Source organism: Ochotona princeps, chromosome 7 (genome assembly GCF_030435755.1).
Source record: "Ochotona princeps isolate mOchPri1 chromosome 7, mOchPri1.hap1, whole genome shotgun sequence".
Taxonomy (NCBI): domain Eukaryota; kingdom Metazoa; phylum Chordata; class Mammalia; order Lagomorpha; family Ochotonidae; genus Ochotona; species Ochotona princeps.
The window spans coordinates 49,535,199-49,552,432 of NC_080838.1; the positions used below are offsets into that span (position 1 = coordinate 49,535,199).

The 17,234-nt window shown below is 33.5% G+C and overlaps 1 protein-coding gene across 1 annotated transcript in view; it reads left to right on the forward strand.

Annotated features, from left to right (window-relative positions):
* Nucleotides 1–17,234, forward strand: part of STPG2 (sperm tail PG-rich repeat containing 2) — a 414,552-nt gene that overhangs the window by 225,710 nt on the left and 171,608 nt on the right. Inside the window, exon 12 of the mRNA XM_058667032.1 lies at nt 10,367–10,482. Within this exon, the coding sequence (XP_058523015.1) occupies nt 10,367–10,482 (116 nt within the window). The remainder of the gene's footprint in view (nt 1–10,366; nt 10,483–17,234) is intronic.

The window sequence follows — 17,234 nt, forward strand, 5'->3', positions numbered from 1 at the left end:
TTCTGATGTATAGTAAAAGCCATGTTAGAAAATTATTTCTAGGTAATCACATGTAGTATTAATAGCTTAATTTTTGAGCAATTTTACTAACAAATATAAATATTAGAATGTTAAGGAAATAACTTTTTAAATTAATTTATTTTTTTAAAATAATCTTACTTAGTTGATTAGGATACAAAGGGTCAAGGGCTACAGGAAAGTGGGTAAGACCATTGTTTCCACACTAATATTTTTCCCCTGTATCTGGGGTCAGGGGAGAAACAAAGGGAAAAGCCCCACCCAGCCTCCCACCCATTCCCAGGTCCTCGATGTGGGGCATGCTCCGAGGTCCTGCTCAAGCAGTTTTGATAGTTTAACAGGTCTGAGTTGCTGCCAATCTCGCCGTTCCAATTGCAAGGAAATAAAATTTAAAAGCTAATATTGAATCATGGGATGAATATACTGTTAGTATGTGCGTGCATATCTGCATATGCACACTGAAGCAACATATGCCTAGGATATTTATTTATATAATTTTGCTTTTTCATTAATATTTTTCTGTAGAAACCAAACTCTAGATGATTATGTATCTATTTTTTCTATAATTTTTCTGATAACTTTTCTCTGATTAACTCTGATAAATTTTTCTGTATCAACACATTTCAATAGTTTTAGTATTACTTTAAAAGATTTATTTATTATTTATATTTGGAAAGACAGATTTGCAGAGAGAAGGAGAGGCAGAAAGATCTGTCCACTGATTCACTCCCCAAGTGGCTGCAACGGCCAAAGCTGAGCCAATCTGAAACCTGGAGCCAGGAACTTCGTCCAGGACTCCTATGCAAGCGTAGTGTCCCAAGGCTTTGGGCTGTCCTCAACTGCTTTCCCAGGCCACAAGCAGGGAGCTGGAAGGGACCTGAGCCATAGCCCCTATGGGATCCTGGTGCATTCACAGTGAGGACTTTAGCTACTATATTGCTGCACCAAGACCCTAACTGTTTTATAGGTATGATATTTCTGTGGGTATATTTAAGCATATATTTATTTAATTATTTGAAGTTCTATTTTTTGATAAATTTTCTTTTTCCTCTAGAATGAGTTTCTATGTTTGATTATTTGCTTTCATGCTGCTACCTCTTCTCATGAACTGTGTGAATTTGGGTATCTGTTCACATTTAGGAAGAAATGAGACTAAATATCTATCTTGTTGTGCTCTGGTATACACCAAGAGGAATTATATTATTCTTGTCCTTTCCTTAGTTTTAGTGACTATTCTAAATTCAAATTGTTGATTGGCAGAGGCAGTCCATCATGATTAGTGTGTGTTGCTTTAACATAACTAGAACATCTTCTTCCTCCCTGCCATATTACCCATTTCTCATTTCCATGTGATTTTTGTTTTTTTTGTTTTACCACCAGTAGGCATCACAGAAGGGAACAGGCAGGAAAATATTTCATCTTAAACTGCTTAAGCATCAAAGTGCAATGATAAATATGGTTAGAATCAAGAAAATATTGGTAGCAGTGCAGTCTTAAGATTAAAAAAAATTGCACTATGCTCTTTAAGGAAATGTGTTAACACATCCATCTGTGAGATAGATATAGATATATACAGAGGTGATTTACTACAAATAAGTCTTTATCAGATAATAGATAAGCAAAAATTATTTAGTTGGTCATCCTGGGAAAACGACTGACTTCATAAAGAAAATAACATATTTAGGCAAAACTGTGTTAGATTAAAGCCTGAAACACAAATAAAATTGTCAGGATATTAGAATAAACTGTTAGGGTATATAGATTGCTTGCTAAAAATGCTCCAACAATAAAAACAAGGAATGGGATCCAGAGGGTTGGTTCAAAAGGCTTTTCTTAGGCCTTTTAGTGCCATACAGTCCCAGTTGCTTCACTTTCAACTCAGCTCCCTGTGCTTATGAACTTGGAAAGCAGTGATGGGTGGTCCAAGTCCTTGGACCCCTGCAACGATGAAGGAGACCTGAAAGAAGCTCCTGAGTTCTGGGTTTGGATCAGCTCATTCTTGCCATTGCGGCCATTTGGGAAGAGATCCACTGGATGAAATCTCTCTCTCTCTCTCTCTCTCTCTCTCTTTGGCTTTCTGTAACTCTACCTTTGAAATAAAAATAAATGATTCTAAAAACAACAACAAGAGCTGCAACAAAACAGAACAGAAATAGTCTGAACTTGATTTTTATAAATGATGGCTTTCTATTCAACATAGTGCAAACTGGGTCAAATTATGTGACTAACAGAAAAAATACTTACAATATATTAAGCAGATTTAAATGTGGACTGAAGAAGGAATTTATGAACCTAAGGGAACACAGAAAAGTCAAAGAAAGTGTATGTAGCACATACAGTTATTTTATAGGTCCATTGATTTTTGTTTATTGTTTTTAATTAAAACTCAAACTCCAGAAGACTTAATGTTGCTTGTTATCATCAATATCTGCATTGCTATGATTAGAGTGTTAAAAAGTATGTGTCTTAAACTCCAAGAAATATCAGTTAGTATAACAGAAGAAATACAAAAAGCCCTTTTCCCCAAGTCATCAGTTATGTGATAAACACATGACTGTGACTTTAATGATGAGTTTCCCTAAAAAAAAAAAAAAAAACACCTTACTGGAATTACAATTGTCATTTTTAAGGAAAGAATTAATGCATTTGATAAAGCAAATTGGCATGAGAAATAATTTAGTATCTGGTTTCATCAAAGTGTGAAACTCACTGTTTCCCCTCCAGGCTTAAACAAATATTACATGAGTGAGAGCTCTTGTAGAATGTAAGACTGGAGGGAAGAACAGTGGCAAAGGGAGGGAACTTGGTGAGAGGGAAGGGAGACCCCAGTGCCTATTAAACAGCGTGATAAAACAATAAAAAAAAAAGAAAAAATTATGTTCTGAAATAGATTTTATTAATGGCTTCTAGTGATAATTTATTTCTTTCTTTATACACAAGTCTTTTTGCATACTAATAATGGATAGCTTATTTGCATATAAATAGATCTCAGTGTTTGCTGAAGCAGAGACAAAATATGCTTCTTTCCTCTCATCCCCCAGACATTGTTAAAAAGAAAAAAGAGAGGGGGGGGAAGGATATTGCAATAATTAGCAGGAAGGGCTTATATTAATTTTCTTCTTCCAATCTTTTGCAGTCCACTTTCTTTGATGTGTTTATTGTTATACTTCATGTCAAAAGTGTGGAACTCTATTAAAATAATTAGGAAAAGGAATCTACAGTTTTATCAATTATCTTTATGAAATACATATGTAAAAATATATTATTTGCTTTTAAAATGTTGACAGTGTCCTCTGGGCACTGTAATTTTTGTTGATTCTAATAATATAGTATGTTCTGTATTAAATTAGGTAGTTGCCATTTCTGTGGTTATCTTAATTAAATAAATCATGTATTTGTGAGACATACAGAATCATTTCCTGAAGATGATGTATTCCTCCTTTAAGTTGAATGTCCAAATGTTAATCATTAGTTGTTATATTAGTAGCCCTAAAGTATAGCAATCTTAAAATATTGTATTATAGAGAATTTTTTTTTACTACGTAAGTCATAATAGGTCTAGCTGGTTTTCCTTTAATTGTTGCTACTGATGGTCATTAAGGGGAGCAAATAAAAAATTTCATCTTTTAAAAAAAATCCAGTTGGTATTTTTTTGACTTTTAGTTTTTGAACTAATAGATGCTCTTGTTTGGTTGCCCTGTAAGTGACTAGCAGGCATCAGCTTATAGCACAGTCTATTTAGAATTCCTTGAGGAAATTAAGATAACAGCTGTTTTCTGGTTGGTATGATGTCTATTAATGTGAGTTGTCCTGACCAGCAGAGGTCACTCAGTGTAAAGTGAATAATGATTTCAGCTTTCAAAAGAGACAGCGACATGACCATTTTATTTGAGCAATTCTGTTTTACTTGATTTCTGTTCCTAGCAAAAATATCATCTTCATTTGTTGTTACACATGCTGGCCAAGGTGAATGAAGCTTTCTCCTGGAGTCCAGAAAACTTTCTAATCAGGAAAAAAAGATTCTGGCAGAATTGTTTAAAATTGTGTTTTTGAATCTTTGCATTTAAAAAAATTATGCATACCTCTTTGACAGTTGAAAAAATGTGAGAGAAAAATTGTCCCTCAGAGAACATGACATCATATTCTACCACAGAGAGGCAGCCTTCACCCAAAGATGGGATACAAGGTTATTTTGATACCAGGAAAATAGTATTGAGCTCTAAATTTATAGATTATTATTTACAAAAGATACGCAAAGTAACAGTGTATTAGCCTTGACAACTAACTGGCAGTGTGGCAATATGGATATCCTAAGACAACTTGATTTTTAGAATGTTATTTGTGTTTTCCTTAATTACATGACCAGTTACTATACCCTTTGCAATATACAATCAAATAAAATTACATCTACTTTTGAAATGCTGATGAATCAATACTATGGGAACAAATTCCTGAATTTATCGAATAGGCTTCAATTCTATCTCTTGTACCCAATTTATCTGTTAAGGAAATGTCATGTTCAGGTTAAAGAGTAATATTCTCATTTCATTTGATATTTTTTTGGCAAATTGATTTTTTTTATAGATAGAATGTATTAAAAAGGTAGCATGACGTAGTGAAAAGAGCCATTAAAGCTGTAAAACTGTCAGCTTTGTTAATGTATGCATTTCCTTGAAAATTTAAATAATAGTTTTCCCACTTTTGTTCCTCTCAAAATGATTCAGTGCTTCGAAGTGGTTAAATAATATTGATTCTTATTCATTGAGTGACTTTGAGAAAGTTGCTCAACTTCTCTGTGCTATTTTTTCTCCCTTTTACGAAGACACACTAATGCTAATCATGATGTAGAGAATTTATCAAGTTCTTATGGCTAGTATGTAGAAAGCTTGAAATCAAATGTAGGCTTAAGATTTATTGTGGAAAATAATAGACAGAATTGGAATCCAAGTGAAAATATGCTTATCCTGATAAGTAAGAATGGCATCTTTCAATAGGAAATAAACTTGGCATATTATGTTGAAGCTAAAATAGATTGATCTGCTTGTGACAGATTTTGTTCTGTATTAAGAGATAGAGACTGAAAAAGCAGGTCTCTTTGCTATTTTTTTTAATTAAATTGTTATTATTTTCTGTGATACAGTTTTCAAAATATAGAGATTTCCCCCTTCTTCCCTCTCCATTCCACCACTTCCCCATTTCCCTTCATGTTAGTTACAGTAGCACAGTCCTTTAGTGTCAGTTACAAGTTTAACTTTCTGCTACTTAAGTATATCATGGTGTTTTAGGTATAGGCAAATGTAGAAAATCTAATAGCATATTGCCAAGGTATATTCAGCAGTTTCACTGGGATCCTTCTTTTATCCAGGAGTAGAGATGTGTACTGCAGTAACTCTTTCCTATTTTGATATTACTCATGCCCTGTGAATCTTTATTTTGAGGCAACAGCTGTTCTAAACATCTACAAATGTCTAGAATGTTTGTAAACATTTATGTGTCATTATTTAAATACCTCTTTTACATTATAAAAAGAAACTTAATTTCAGACTATCCATTTCTTCTCATTGACAATGATCAAAAAGAAAATACAATAGAAAGAAAATGGTTAAAATGTTTAAATCCATAGTTGTGGGTTCTAGGTTAGGCCATTGCGTGTGGCCCACGAGTTTACATTTTATGATCACAGGGCATAGTAACATAGGTCACTGCCAAGGTGAAGAAAAATCTTAAAGATTTAACTATCTGTAGATTAATGTTTGGTAAAAAGGAGCATGGAGCTTCTTGAGATATTCAAGGGTTAAACAAATTATTCTTGTTTAATTGCTGATGAATATAAGCCACAGTTGATGGTAGATATCAACATATAAAAATGTTGCTATTCCTTTGTTTTAGGATGGAAACTTAAGTTGTAAGTCAGCTGTCAGCATTTGCTTAAGCAGATTCTTTTCAAGAAGCACTAAACTTTCACTCTTGTTTTGTCATAGCAGTTCTATTTAAGTGAAGATGTTAGCAGCAGATTCAAACCCAAGTTTTAAGCACGTTGTGCAAATGGCACATACAATTTGAATTGTCAAAATTAGTCATTTTTCATGTTTGATTTGAATGCTAGCTCATTTGCTACAGCTTTCTTCAAGAATTTTGTTTCGTTAATATTAACCAAATATTTTAATTTTGGAACCCTATACTTACCTACCTGTATCATGGAAAATACTAAAACTGATCAAAGATTAGAAGAGTTATGTGACAATTTAAAGAATTCTACATAGCTTGATTCATGGCATGTGTAAAGAGACATACAGTTATCCCAGTTTTTTTCTGTATTATATCCACGGAGAACTAAGAGGAAATATTTTGTTAATTTAGTCTTAATTGGGTGTTAAAGACAATGGTGGTGATCATCAAAGAGAACTTTGACCAGTTTAGAGACTCATTATATAACTTTCTTTGATAATTCTGGCTCCAGACTTTTGAATATGAACTGATGAATTTAAAACTCAAACTTGGTTATGGGCAGGAAATTTGCTAATGTTATAGGCTACTTGTGAAATATAAAATATTCATTTGTTGAATATTTGATAACTTTGTTCATTTATTAATAAAATCATATATGTAATTCATATGTCTATGCTACTTGAAGGGATTTTACATGAAAGGTGATTCCTGCAATTTATACAGAAACTGTTATAACTGAATTTATAAGATTAGCGAAAGACATTGTAAATTTACTTAAAATATGCTTATGTTATCCAGAAATGAAAGTATCTTTTATATGGTAGCAGTTCAAAGACTTCAACTGACAGGGCTTATGGAAACACATTTTGATAAGTATGTGCTTAGAAGTACATAGATAAACAGACATAACTGTCTAGAGAAATATTTCAGTTAAGGCAAATCCGTGTGATTTGTATTTATATGCTATGACTGTGACAGCCCTGTTGCTTAAATTCATGCTAGGAACACTTGCATGGCTTAGGCAGACTTTAGCAGAAGCATCTCTTCTTCACTTTAGTTTGGACTACTTAACATTTTGGTGCATTTTGGTGTGGAGAATCCTATGTCTGCAATTATTTCTATAACTCTGCTAAATATACGTCATCTTTGAAAAAGTGTTTAAAATTCTATTCATTATAACCTAATCCTCATTTTAAATTGGGGCCCAGAAATAAAGAGGATAGTAATACAAGTTGAAAATGTTGGTTGAAATCTGGTATAGACAGTGTTTTATTTTCTTTCCCCTCTTTACCTGTAAGCTCAGTTTATAAGACTGAAGTTCACTGGTTGTAATATGAAGTGCTATTTAATCAAATATAGTCTTAGGAGCAATAAAAGAGCATTAGACCTAAAAATTACTTGAACATTGATGATGCTTTTTTGTGTACTAATCTTTTGTCTTTGCTATCACTCCATCTGTAAAGCTGCAGAATGAAACTAGGGTGAGAAAATGTGTTGCATAACAATATAAGCTCTGTAAATGTCATTCTAAAGCCATGCCATTTTAGATAACGGTTTCCAAAATGCTTTTTAATTCCTTAAGACTTGATCACATATGGGATATTTGATTTTTAGTGGTTTCATTCACCTTCACATGAAGAAAGGACTTACTATTTGTAAGAACAACTACATGACTTATAAATTTTAGATTGTTATAAGAGAGTCTGCTTTTTCATCTGATGTCTATCACTTTATTGAAGTAGTTTTTCCTGAGTCCAGCTAATGTACTTAGATGCTAAAATCCTCATATTAAAGAGACATGAGGGTAGATTTTTTTTTAGGTTGCTCATTGTTCCTGTTCTCTTCCATTTTTGCCCTGTAGCTTTGGTTGACATTTCACAGAGACTGAGTTGGCATAGGGATGAAAAATAACTAATTATAAGAATCACCTGCTCTTGAATTTCCTATTATATACCAGTCATGATTCAGGTCGGCTTTTCAAAGGCATTTGATTTGGAATGGGAAGTTTTCTTCTTCCATGACCTATGATTAAAATGTGACATTTTGAAATATAAGATTTTTTTTGCATAATCCAGCTGTGATTCAGAGCTGGCGAAGCAACGTAAGTCTTTCACCTGTATCACATAAGCTGCAGTGTATGTAATTGGAAATATATTTTAAGATTAAGTGCAATAAAACTTTTTCTTAAAAGCCCTGAGACGTAAAGCAGGCTTAGTGCTAAAATGCAACAAAATACATATTATGAGTTTTGCTTCACTTAATGCTCAAGGAATTCCAATAAAAATCCACTACAGCTTTATTTGAATAATTTCTTTTAACGAATTATAACCATGCATGTAAATATTTATCAGTTGCTATAGCAAGGACATGGGACAAATTGTATTTCATCATAACTGAAAATGAAACTCATTATTACAATTGTGTTTCTATAATAGTCTTACCTGTTGCATTAACCTTTATGTGTTTTTATGGCTGAAGCTGTAATTTTGAGTTAATTAACTGTGGACTTATATTCTCAGTTTCCAATGATATTTGTGTTCTTTTCAGAATTCAGGGGTAGTTAATGCATTTTCCCACCTGTAGTTTAAGTTATGGGAGTTTATCTGTAAAGAAACTCCTTATGTTTAAATGTATTAGTTCCTCTACCCTGAAGATTACATTATTCCAAAAGTAGTATTTGTCACTTGGAAAAGCAAAAGAGAATAGGGTCCTACAATGGCTTAATAACTTTGAATATGAATGTCATAAAATGAATTAAAGCTGCAAATATTGAGGTATAGCTTGTATGTCATTTAAATTTAAAAGTGTATATGACTTATGTAATGGGACAAATAAATTAGTATATATGTTAGTAATAGGGGAAAATTTGTGTGAAGTATATGGAAACTACAACTTTACAATTTGTGTTGATTTAAAGGTAACATGAACAAACAGCTTACTTTAATGAGCTAAAGCATTGAAAATGTTTCCTATCAACCTGCCAATTCTAAAATATTTAAAATTTGTATGGTATCAATAAGAAATATATTCTTCAAAGTAATTTTTTAAAAATTTATTTATTTTTATTGGAAAGGCGGATATACAGAGAGGAGGAAAGACAGACAGGAAGATTTTCCATCCGATGTTTCACTCCCCAAGTGGCTGCAACGGCTAGAGTTGAGCCAATCTGAAGGCAGTAGCCAGGAGCTCTTCCAGGTCTCCCACGTGGGTGCAGGGTCCCAAGGCCTTGGGCCGTCCTCACTGCTTTCCCAGGCCACAAGCAGGGAGCTGGATGGGAAGCGGGGCTGCTGGGATTAGAACCGGCGCATATGGGATCCTGGCAGGTTTGAGGCGAGAACTTTAACCACTATGCTATTGCTCTGGGCCCAGTAATTGGTTTTTGTATTTAGGTTATTAGAGAGACATGGAGGCATTAATCTTATAGATTGGTAATCTCTCCATGCCTACTGTAGCATTTTGATATTCATGTTCATTTTCAATATTTGATACTCTAAATTTTTACTTCTTCTCTCTGCAAAGTGTCTCTTTAATGCCCTCTAATTTAATTTCTTTATTTACTGTTCTTGTAAAGTTGATTTATTGTGATTTTCCTATGACAATCACAATTTTTTTGGTAGAACTCTAATATTTGTTTCACAAACAAGGCTTGGCAGGTGTTGAATAACTAATAACTATTGGTTAAAATGTTAATTAAGAAAAAATAACTGCTTAGTTTCTTATTTTCTGAGTCTACATGCTGAATTTTATACACTGCACCATCTCCTTCCTCACTTCTCAAACAACCATGTGGGATCTTCTGTAGGTAGAGGATTAGATTGCAATGCAACTACCCTATCCCCTATGCCTACCATATTTAAAAGCCTTGAATTGAATTATTTTAAGCTTCCAAAAACAATGGATCAAGTCTAAGGTATTTGGAAGTGGATAAAGTGCTACTTGAGACACTGTTTAGGATGATGGCATCAGGTATCAGAGGACTTGGTTTGGAGTGCTTACTCTTGGATGATTCCAGCTAGCTGTTAATGCACAAGGAAAGGCAGTTGTGATTCAGATATTTGGGTTCCTGCCATCACATGGAAACTTCATTTGAGTTCTTGGATACTGTTTTCAGACTGGTTTAGACCTGGTTAGAGTGCAAATCTTCGTAGTGAAACTGCCGACGGAGGGAGTTACCGCTCTCTCTCTCTCTCTCTCTTCTTTTTCTACCTCTCTACCTCCATCCCTCCCTACATTATTAATCAAACGAATACACTGATTAATCAAGAAAAAGAATATATTCAATATTATTTTTTCTTATTTTGCACATGATGAATATGGACTTCAGAATAATTTACATTAGACCAAAATCAGTAAGTTTAAAATATACTGTCTTAATCTTTTAATATTTGTTTTCTTTTAGGGCCTGCATCATACAATCCTGTTTTAAAGAAATCATGTCCTAAAGCCTTCTTTGTGAAAGCATCAAAATGTTCTGAATATCCGAAAGAGACTACTCCTGGCCCTGCAACATATGAGGTTTGTCAATAAATTACTTTCCTATCAGTGATACAAGAATAGAATGCTTTTCAGAAAATTCTGAAAATGTATGACTAGCTATTGTTTCCTTATGTTTTAATTATTTTACTGTTAAATAAAATACTTTCAGTTGCATAAGATATTTTTGATGACCAAATGTCATATTCTGACATTTTTAAAAGAATTCATAATTCCTTAATTTTAATAATAATTACTTACAAACATCGTTCATAACAGATAATCACATACACATATATATAAAGTTTTCATGCCACTATTAAAATGTACTTGTTTCTATATATACATTGAAATCTCCTGTTTTTAATGAAATCACAAATTTATGAGAAAACTGTGTGATTCCAGTGAAATCAAATATTGATCTTTTGATTAAAATGCATGATCTTTTGTAGATTTACATAAATATCTTTTTCAAGTACTGGGCATTCTAGTTGTATGAAAAAGGTTTAAATAAATCTGTAGAGTCTTAGAAATTTTGTCCCCATAGGCTCTTACTCCCTTTTGGAGGGTTAGCATCAAAGAAGTCACCTACCTGTTCCTATGCTAATTGTTTAAAATGAAAAACTTATGAAAGTTTGTAGCAACTTAATGCATGAATTTTGTTCTCTCTTTATTATTAAAAATGGTTTAAAAGACCATGGTGATCCTATTTCTAGGACCCTAGGACCTTTTATGTTTTATGAAAAAGCAAATTAAAGCTTGATGATGATCAACAAAAGATTTAATTCTGACTGCAAATTAAATGAACATTCTTTTTTACATTAATGTCAATGTTATCATGAGTACTATTAAATGCATTTGTAAGGTCAAATTCTAATTAATATTAGCATCCTGTCATAATATAATATCAGAAAATAAGAAGATGCAATGAATTATCAGAGTTGTTGTTTTACTTGTTAACTCTTGATGACCCCCAAAAGATGACCTTTACCTTGAGCTGATTAAGCCAGCCAGTTTTATTAGACTTAATTCAGACAGCATGTTAGTACTGTTTCAAAAGGTGACAGAGTAAGGGAGAATGAAGTTTTCGGACATGATATGGTTAAATTAGGTTAAGTCTTACAGACAGGAGGAGAAGTAAGCAGAGTTTATGACTTACTTTTGGCCTACATTTGCTTTGGTTTGGTGGAAACAGTAAGGAAGGATCTTGAAGCAAGTATTGATCAGTAAGCTATTAGTTTTGCTAAGTTTGACATTTTCGTTTTTATTTTTTATTTTTATTTTTAAAATTTATTGTACAATTCTGTATAGTCTGGGATTCCCCACCCCCCAATTTCCACCCGATTGGTTTTTCCCATAATGTCACAAACTCTTCATAACGAGTTGCAGTTCCATCGGTCTACTATTTAATTGTGCCCCGACATTGCTGCTACAGACAATGTCAGACAGTCCATCATTCCATTGTCTAGATATATCCAACACTTTCATTGGGAGTTGATCTTTTGTTTGGAAGCAGAGGTGCATGTTGCATTGTGTCTTCATATCTGGATATGGTAGTCTCCATTACTCCACCACTATACATTCCAATTTGCATGATGGATTCCTCATATTAGAAAGAACATATGGTATTTCTCTTTTTGTGATTAACTTATTTCACTAAGCATAATGGTCTCCAGTTGGGATCATCTAGCTGCAAATTGTATAATTTCATTCTCTTTTTTTATAAATTTATTTATTTTTTTATTTTTGAAATGTATCATACAATTCTATATAGTCTGGTGGCTGAATAATATTCCATGGAGTAGATGTAACACAGTTTCCTTAGCCACTCCTCTTAGATGGCCATCTGGGTTGTTTTCATGTCTTTGCTATTGTAGATTGTGCTGCCTGTGAATCTAGGATTACAAATCCGTTTCTCATGTGTAGTTTTAATTTCTTTTGGGTATATTCCCAGGAGTGGGATAGCTGGGTCATATGGCAGCTTTATCTGCAGTTCTCTAAACACTCTCCATACTGATTTCCATATTGGTTGTACTAGACTTAACTCCCACAAGCAATGAAGGAGGGTACCTTTCTCCCCACACCCATGGCAGCAGGTGTTTTTAGTTGGGTTCTGAATGTAGGCCACTCTCACTGGAGTTAGGTGGTAACTCAATGTGGTTTGCATTTGTATCTCTCTGATAGTTAGAAATCCTGAGCATTTTTTCATATGCCTGTTAGCCATTTGAATAAAGTTTCACATTTTAATTTTTAACAATTTGATCAGGTTGAATTATATTAAGTCTTTAGCTGAGCTTATCATTTATTACTTCATTTTGTTATTATCATTTTATGATACAGTTCCATAGGCTGTGGGTTTTCCCTTTTCCCTTCCCCAATGAGTTCCTATATATTATTAATATAGTATAGTTCTTGATAAAAAGCCATATGTCCATCAATGTGGGCATGGAAAGTGGCAGAGAGTCCAGCATCCTATGGTCAAGATATAGTTAACAGTTTCATTGTGAGTCCATCATTTTCTGGAAGTAGAGATGCATACTGCATTGTATCCTCACATCTATATATAGTAGTCTCCATAACACAGCTACTATGCATCCTCTTAAATGAAAAGCCACAATACAAAATCATCAACAGGAAGAAAAATAGAAATTTAGAATGCCATTAAGTTAAATAACATGCTTTTGAATATGATAGTCTCCATTACACAGTTACTGTACATCCCCTTAAATGAAAAGTCACGAAGCAAAATCAACAGCAGAAAGAAAAAAGAAATTAAAAATCTCATGAAGTTAAATAACATGCTACTGAATGACTAATGTGTTACTGAGGAAATGAAAAAGAAGCTCAAGAACCTACTTGAATAAAATGATGCTGCTGTATGATATATGGGTCATGAAGAATTTAATGAGAAAATGTTTTGAAGAGATGAAACTAAAAAAAAAAAAAAACAAAATCCATGAAATATGGTTTCCACTGATCTTTGTTGGTGAGATATGTCTCTTGTAGGCAACAAATAGATGGGTTTTATTATTTTAGTCTAATCTACTAATCTATGGTGTTTGATTGATGAGTTTAAACCATTTACCTTCAGGGTTAATATGAATGGTGGTAATTTGGTTCTGTCATTTTAGCAATGGGCTGTTAATTGGTTTAGTCTTCTATTGCTCTTTTACTGGGATGTTCTTCACATTTGCCTTTGGTTTTGGTGGGTGTTATTCCTCTTCTTGGTTTAAGTATTTTTGTAGGACAGATTTGGAAGAGGCATATTCTTTTAACTTTTCTTTACTGTGGAAAAATTTTATTTCATTTTCAAAGACACAGGAAAACTTTTCTGGGTATGTTATCCTGGTATGACAATCTTTTGCTTTTAGAATCTGGAATATGCCACTCTATTCTCTTTTTCCTAAAGAGCTTCCTGTGAGAGGTCTTCTGTGAGTTTAACTGGCATTCCTTTATATGCCAATTGATCTTTTTCACATGTACATTGAAGGATCTTTTGCCTATGATCAACTGAAGAGAGCTTGACTATCATGTTTTGTGGTGAAGATCCCATTTGGTCAGCCCCATTGGGAGTTCTGGGCCCCTCCTGGATGTTGTTTTCCAATTGTTTCTCTATGTTAGGGAAATTTTCCCTTAGTATTTTATTGAATACATTTTAAAACCCAGATTCTCTTTCTGTATTTTCTGGGACTCCCATAACTCTAATATTTGGGCTTTTTGATAGTGTCTTTTACTTCTTGAATACTTTTTTTTTTTTTTTTTTTAGCTTGAACCAGCTCTGCTACCAGCTTTTTGTTTTTTTCACCTGGTGACAGGAAATATCCTCCAATTCAAAATTTCTTTCTTCTGCTTGTTTCATTCTATTTTGGAGACTCTCCACTGTATTTTTCAGTTCTGATATATCAGCTTTTATTTGATTCATTTCCAATGTGACATGTTGCTTAAATTCCTTGAGTGCCTGCTTTACATGCTTCTCATTGTTGATATGAAGCTTTATTAACAAATGTTTTGAATTCTGTGTCCCCCATTTTCTCGATTTCTTCCTCAGTGAACTCTGAGGTTGGCAAAGAGTTTTGCTGCTTTGCAGGGGAGTCTTCAGTCATATTCATTGTGCCTTTGTCTCTTCTTTGTCATTTTATTTCTGGTTAGCAGAGTCTTCTCCTTGGGGCAGGTTTCTAAGTTCTGTCACCCACAGGTTTACAGTTCGATTTTACTTATTGTGGTTGGCACACAGCTCTTTGCTTGCAGTGGTTTGTGCCACTCCCTCTAGCAAGTTCCAGGTCTGGGTTCTTATGCTAGATTTCCACCATAGTCTCTATAGCCCCAGCTCCTGGCTCACCACTCTCCACCTCACATGATACTGTGCTGAGGCTGCACAGTTGTTGTACAATCTTTCTCCCACTTCTCTTTCGAGCAATTCCTAGAATTAGGGGGACAACAGGTGTCTATATAGCTAGGTCGTTGTTCGTGCTGATCTTGCCAGCACCTGTTGGCTGTTAGGTCTGGGTGTCATAGTTGGTATTATTTTCCATGTGGGACCAGTGTAATGCACTGAGCTCAGTGAATTTGCTCCCAGCTCAGTGCATGCATAGCTCTCTGCTGTCCCTGTAGTCTTAAAACTTTTGCCACACTGTACAAAATGGTGCCTGATGTGCCACTGGTGGAGTTTTTGATCTGCTAGCCGTCAGATCTGAGGGCTACCCTGACCTATCTTGGGTGGAACCTTGCTGATGGTGGAATTCCGTCTGTCAGTGCAATTAAGATCACTGTTTGCTGAATGCCGCTTGGGTATTGGTCACTGCAACACCACACCGTTGGTGTCTGCTTCTTCCTGTGTCTGTCAGTCTCCAGATGCTCCTCTGCTGTCATTCTGTCCTCTTCTGTTTCCTTAAATGTGCTCTCTCTGCTTTACACTGTCTAATGTTTCTTTGTTTAAACATGTGTTTACCCTATTTGGCTATCTTGATTCTTTGTCTCTGCTTTTAAAATCTAATTTTGCTAGTTTAAGTAACATTCCAGCTAATCGAATAATATTTTTTTATATACTGTGGCAAGTTTTTCATAAAGGATATGTCCGTTAACCTTTCTAGTATTGTAAGAAAAACTTGCCTTCATTAGCAAGAGTTTATAATTTACACTTCAGATATGGTGAAAACCACTTAATGGATTGTTAATAATAATAAGATATTCTCTTTCATTTTCGATTTGTTTATCCCATTAGCACTATACTGCAAATAGTTTATTTTTTGAGAGTTGCACCTGTAACTTTTAAAATATTGTATGCTTACATCATTTCTTTTCATAAATAACTGAAATTTTCTGAATAAATAATTTTCTTTTCAATTTAGTTTCATTGAAGGTATATTCCTTCTTTTGAGGGAATGCTAGTTTTAATATGATAGGATGATAAATTGCAAAGAAGATTTATTCTATACATTGCACTGATATTTTAATTTGTTCTTTTTCCCCTGACTTTTAGAAGGTGACTGTTTTAAGAAAATATCTTACACATTACATTTTTTTTTACAGAAAAGATAATTCTAGGAACTTATGGCATTGATTTATAATACAAATGTGTTCTACTTGAAGTACTCAATTCCAAATCTTCTGCTTTGTGTCTCAGTTCTCTATAATGATTTCCATACTGTCCAGTACTGGTGGTTCTTACTATAGCACTCAGAAATAACTGGAGCTCTACTGGATTGCACACATAAATTTGCAATATCTGCTTTCATTTTTGTTCCTTTGTGAAGTGACCTGAGTTTCTTTGACAGAGTTCATTTTCTGCTTTTCAGCAGAAGTCACAATAGCTGGTTGAATATATATTTAATTTTTAAAAATTCTTTATTTTGTGTAATATGATTATTTAGGTTCAGGAATTTCCCCTTCCACCCTACCCCATGGATGTGTACCTACTTTGTTTTAATTACCAGCCAGTCTTTATCCTTTATTTTTATAGTCTTGATATTTGTTAGTTTACTATTACCCATTCTTTTGAAGACCTGGTGCTAGCTGCAGGTGGTTTGGGTGGGGAGATGTGCATGTAAATTCATAATAAAAACCTGTGCGTGCAATTTTAGATGATTTATTCCATTGTGAAAACTCACTTAGGATTCCCATCAAAAGATCCATGAGAGCAAAGACTTACTTAATTTCATATTATTTGAGTTTCTATCCTATAACATGGCATTTAGTGGTAGTATATCAATAAGTGTTTATTACATAAATTTAAAAAATGTATAATCTTAGAAGTTTCTTCCTATAAATCTGTGGACTTTGTATAGGAGAAAATTTGTTTTCCTCATCCTCGATGAGAAAATATATATATATATATATATATATATATATATATATATATGTAGTATATATAATAGTGTATATTTAATTGACTTATTCTCATCTTTTATTAAATAATTAGTGTTTTGACCAAAAATATTGTCCTTAAGGTTTATATGGAATGTCATATTAATTTTCTGGAAGTTAAATTATAGATTATTGTGGAGGTATATGAAAGCTAGGTATAAGAAACTTCAAGTAATCTAACTTTATAAAATAGTCTATTTAAATATTACATAAAGTTGAGCATATACCTTTTTGAACAAAGTAAATTGTAGTGGGATTAATTGAAGCTAAATAACAAGAATTTTGGGGAATGCATTCTTGGCAGGTCACATCATTCTTAAAATCTTAATCATGAATAATTTTCTGAGCATGTATACTATACATATGTGATAGTACAGACATATCCTATTGGTTTATCTATTTTCTGTTAATTTAATACCTTATGGGCAAGA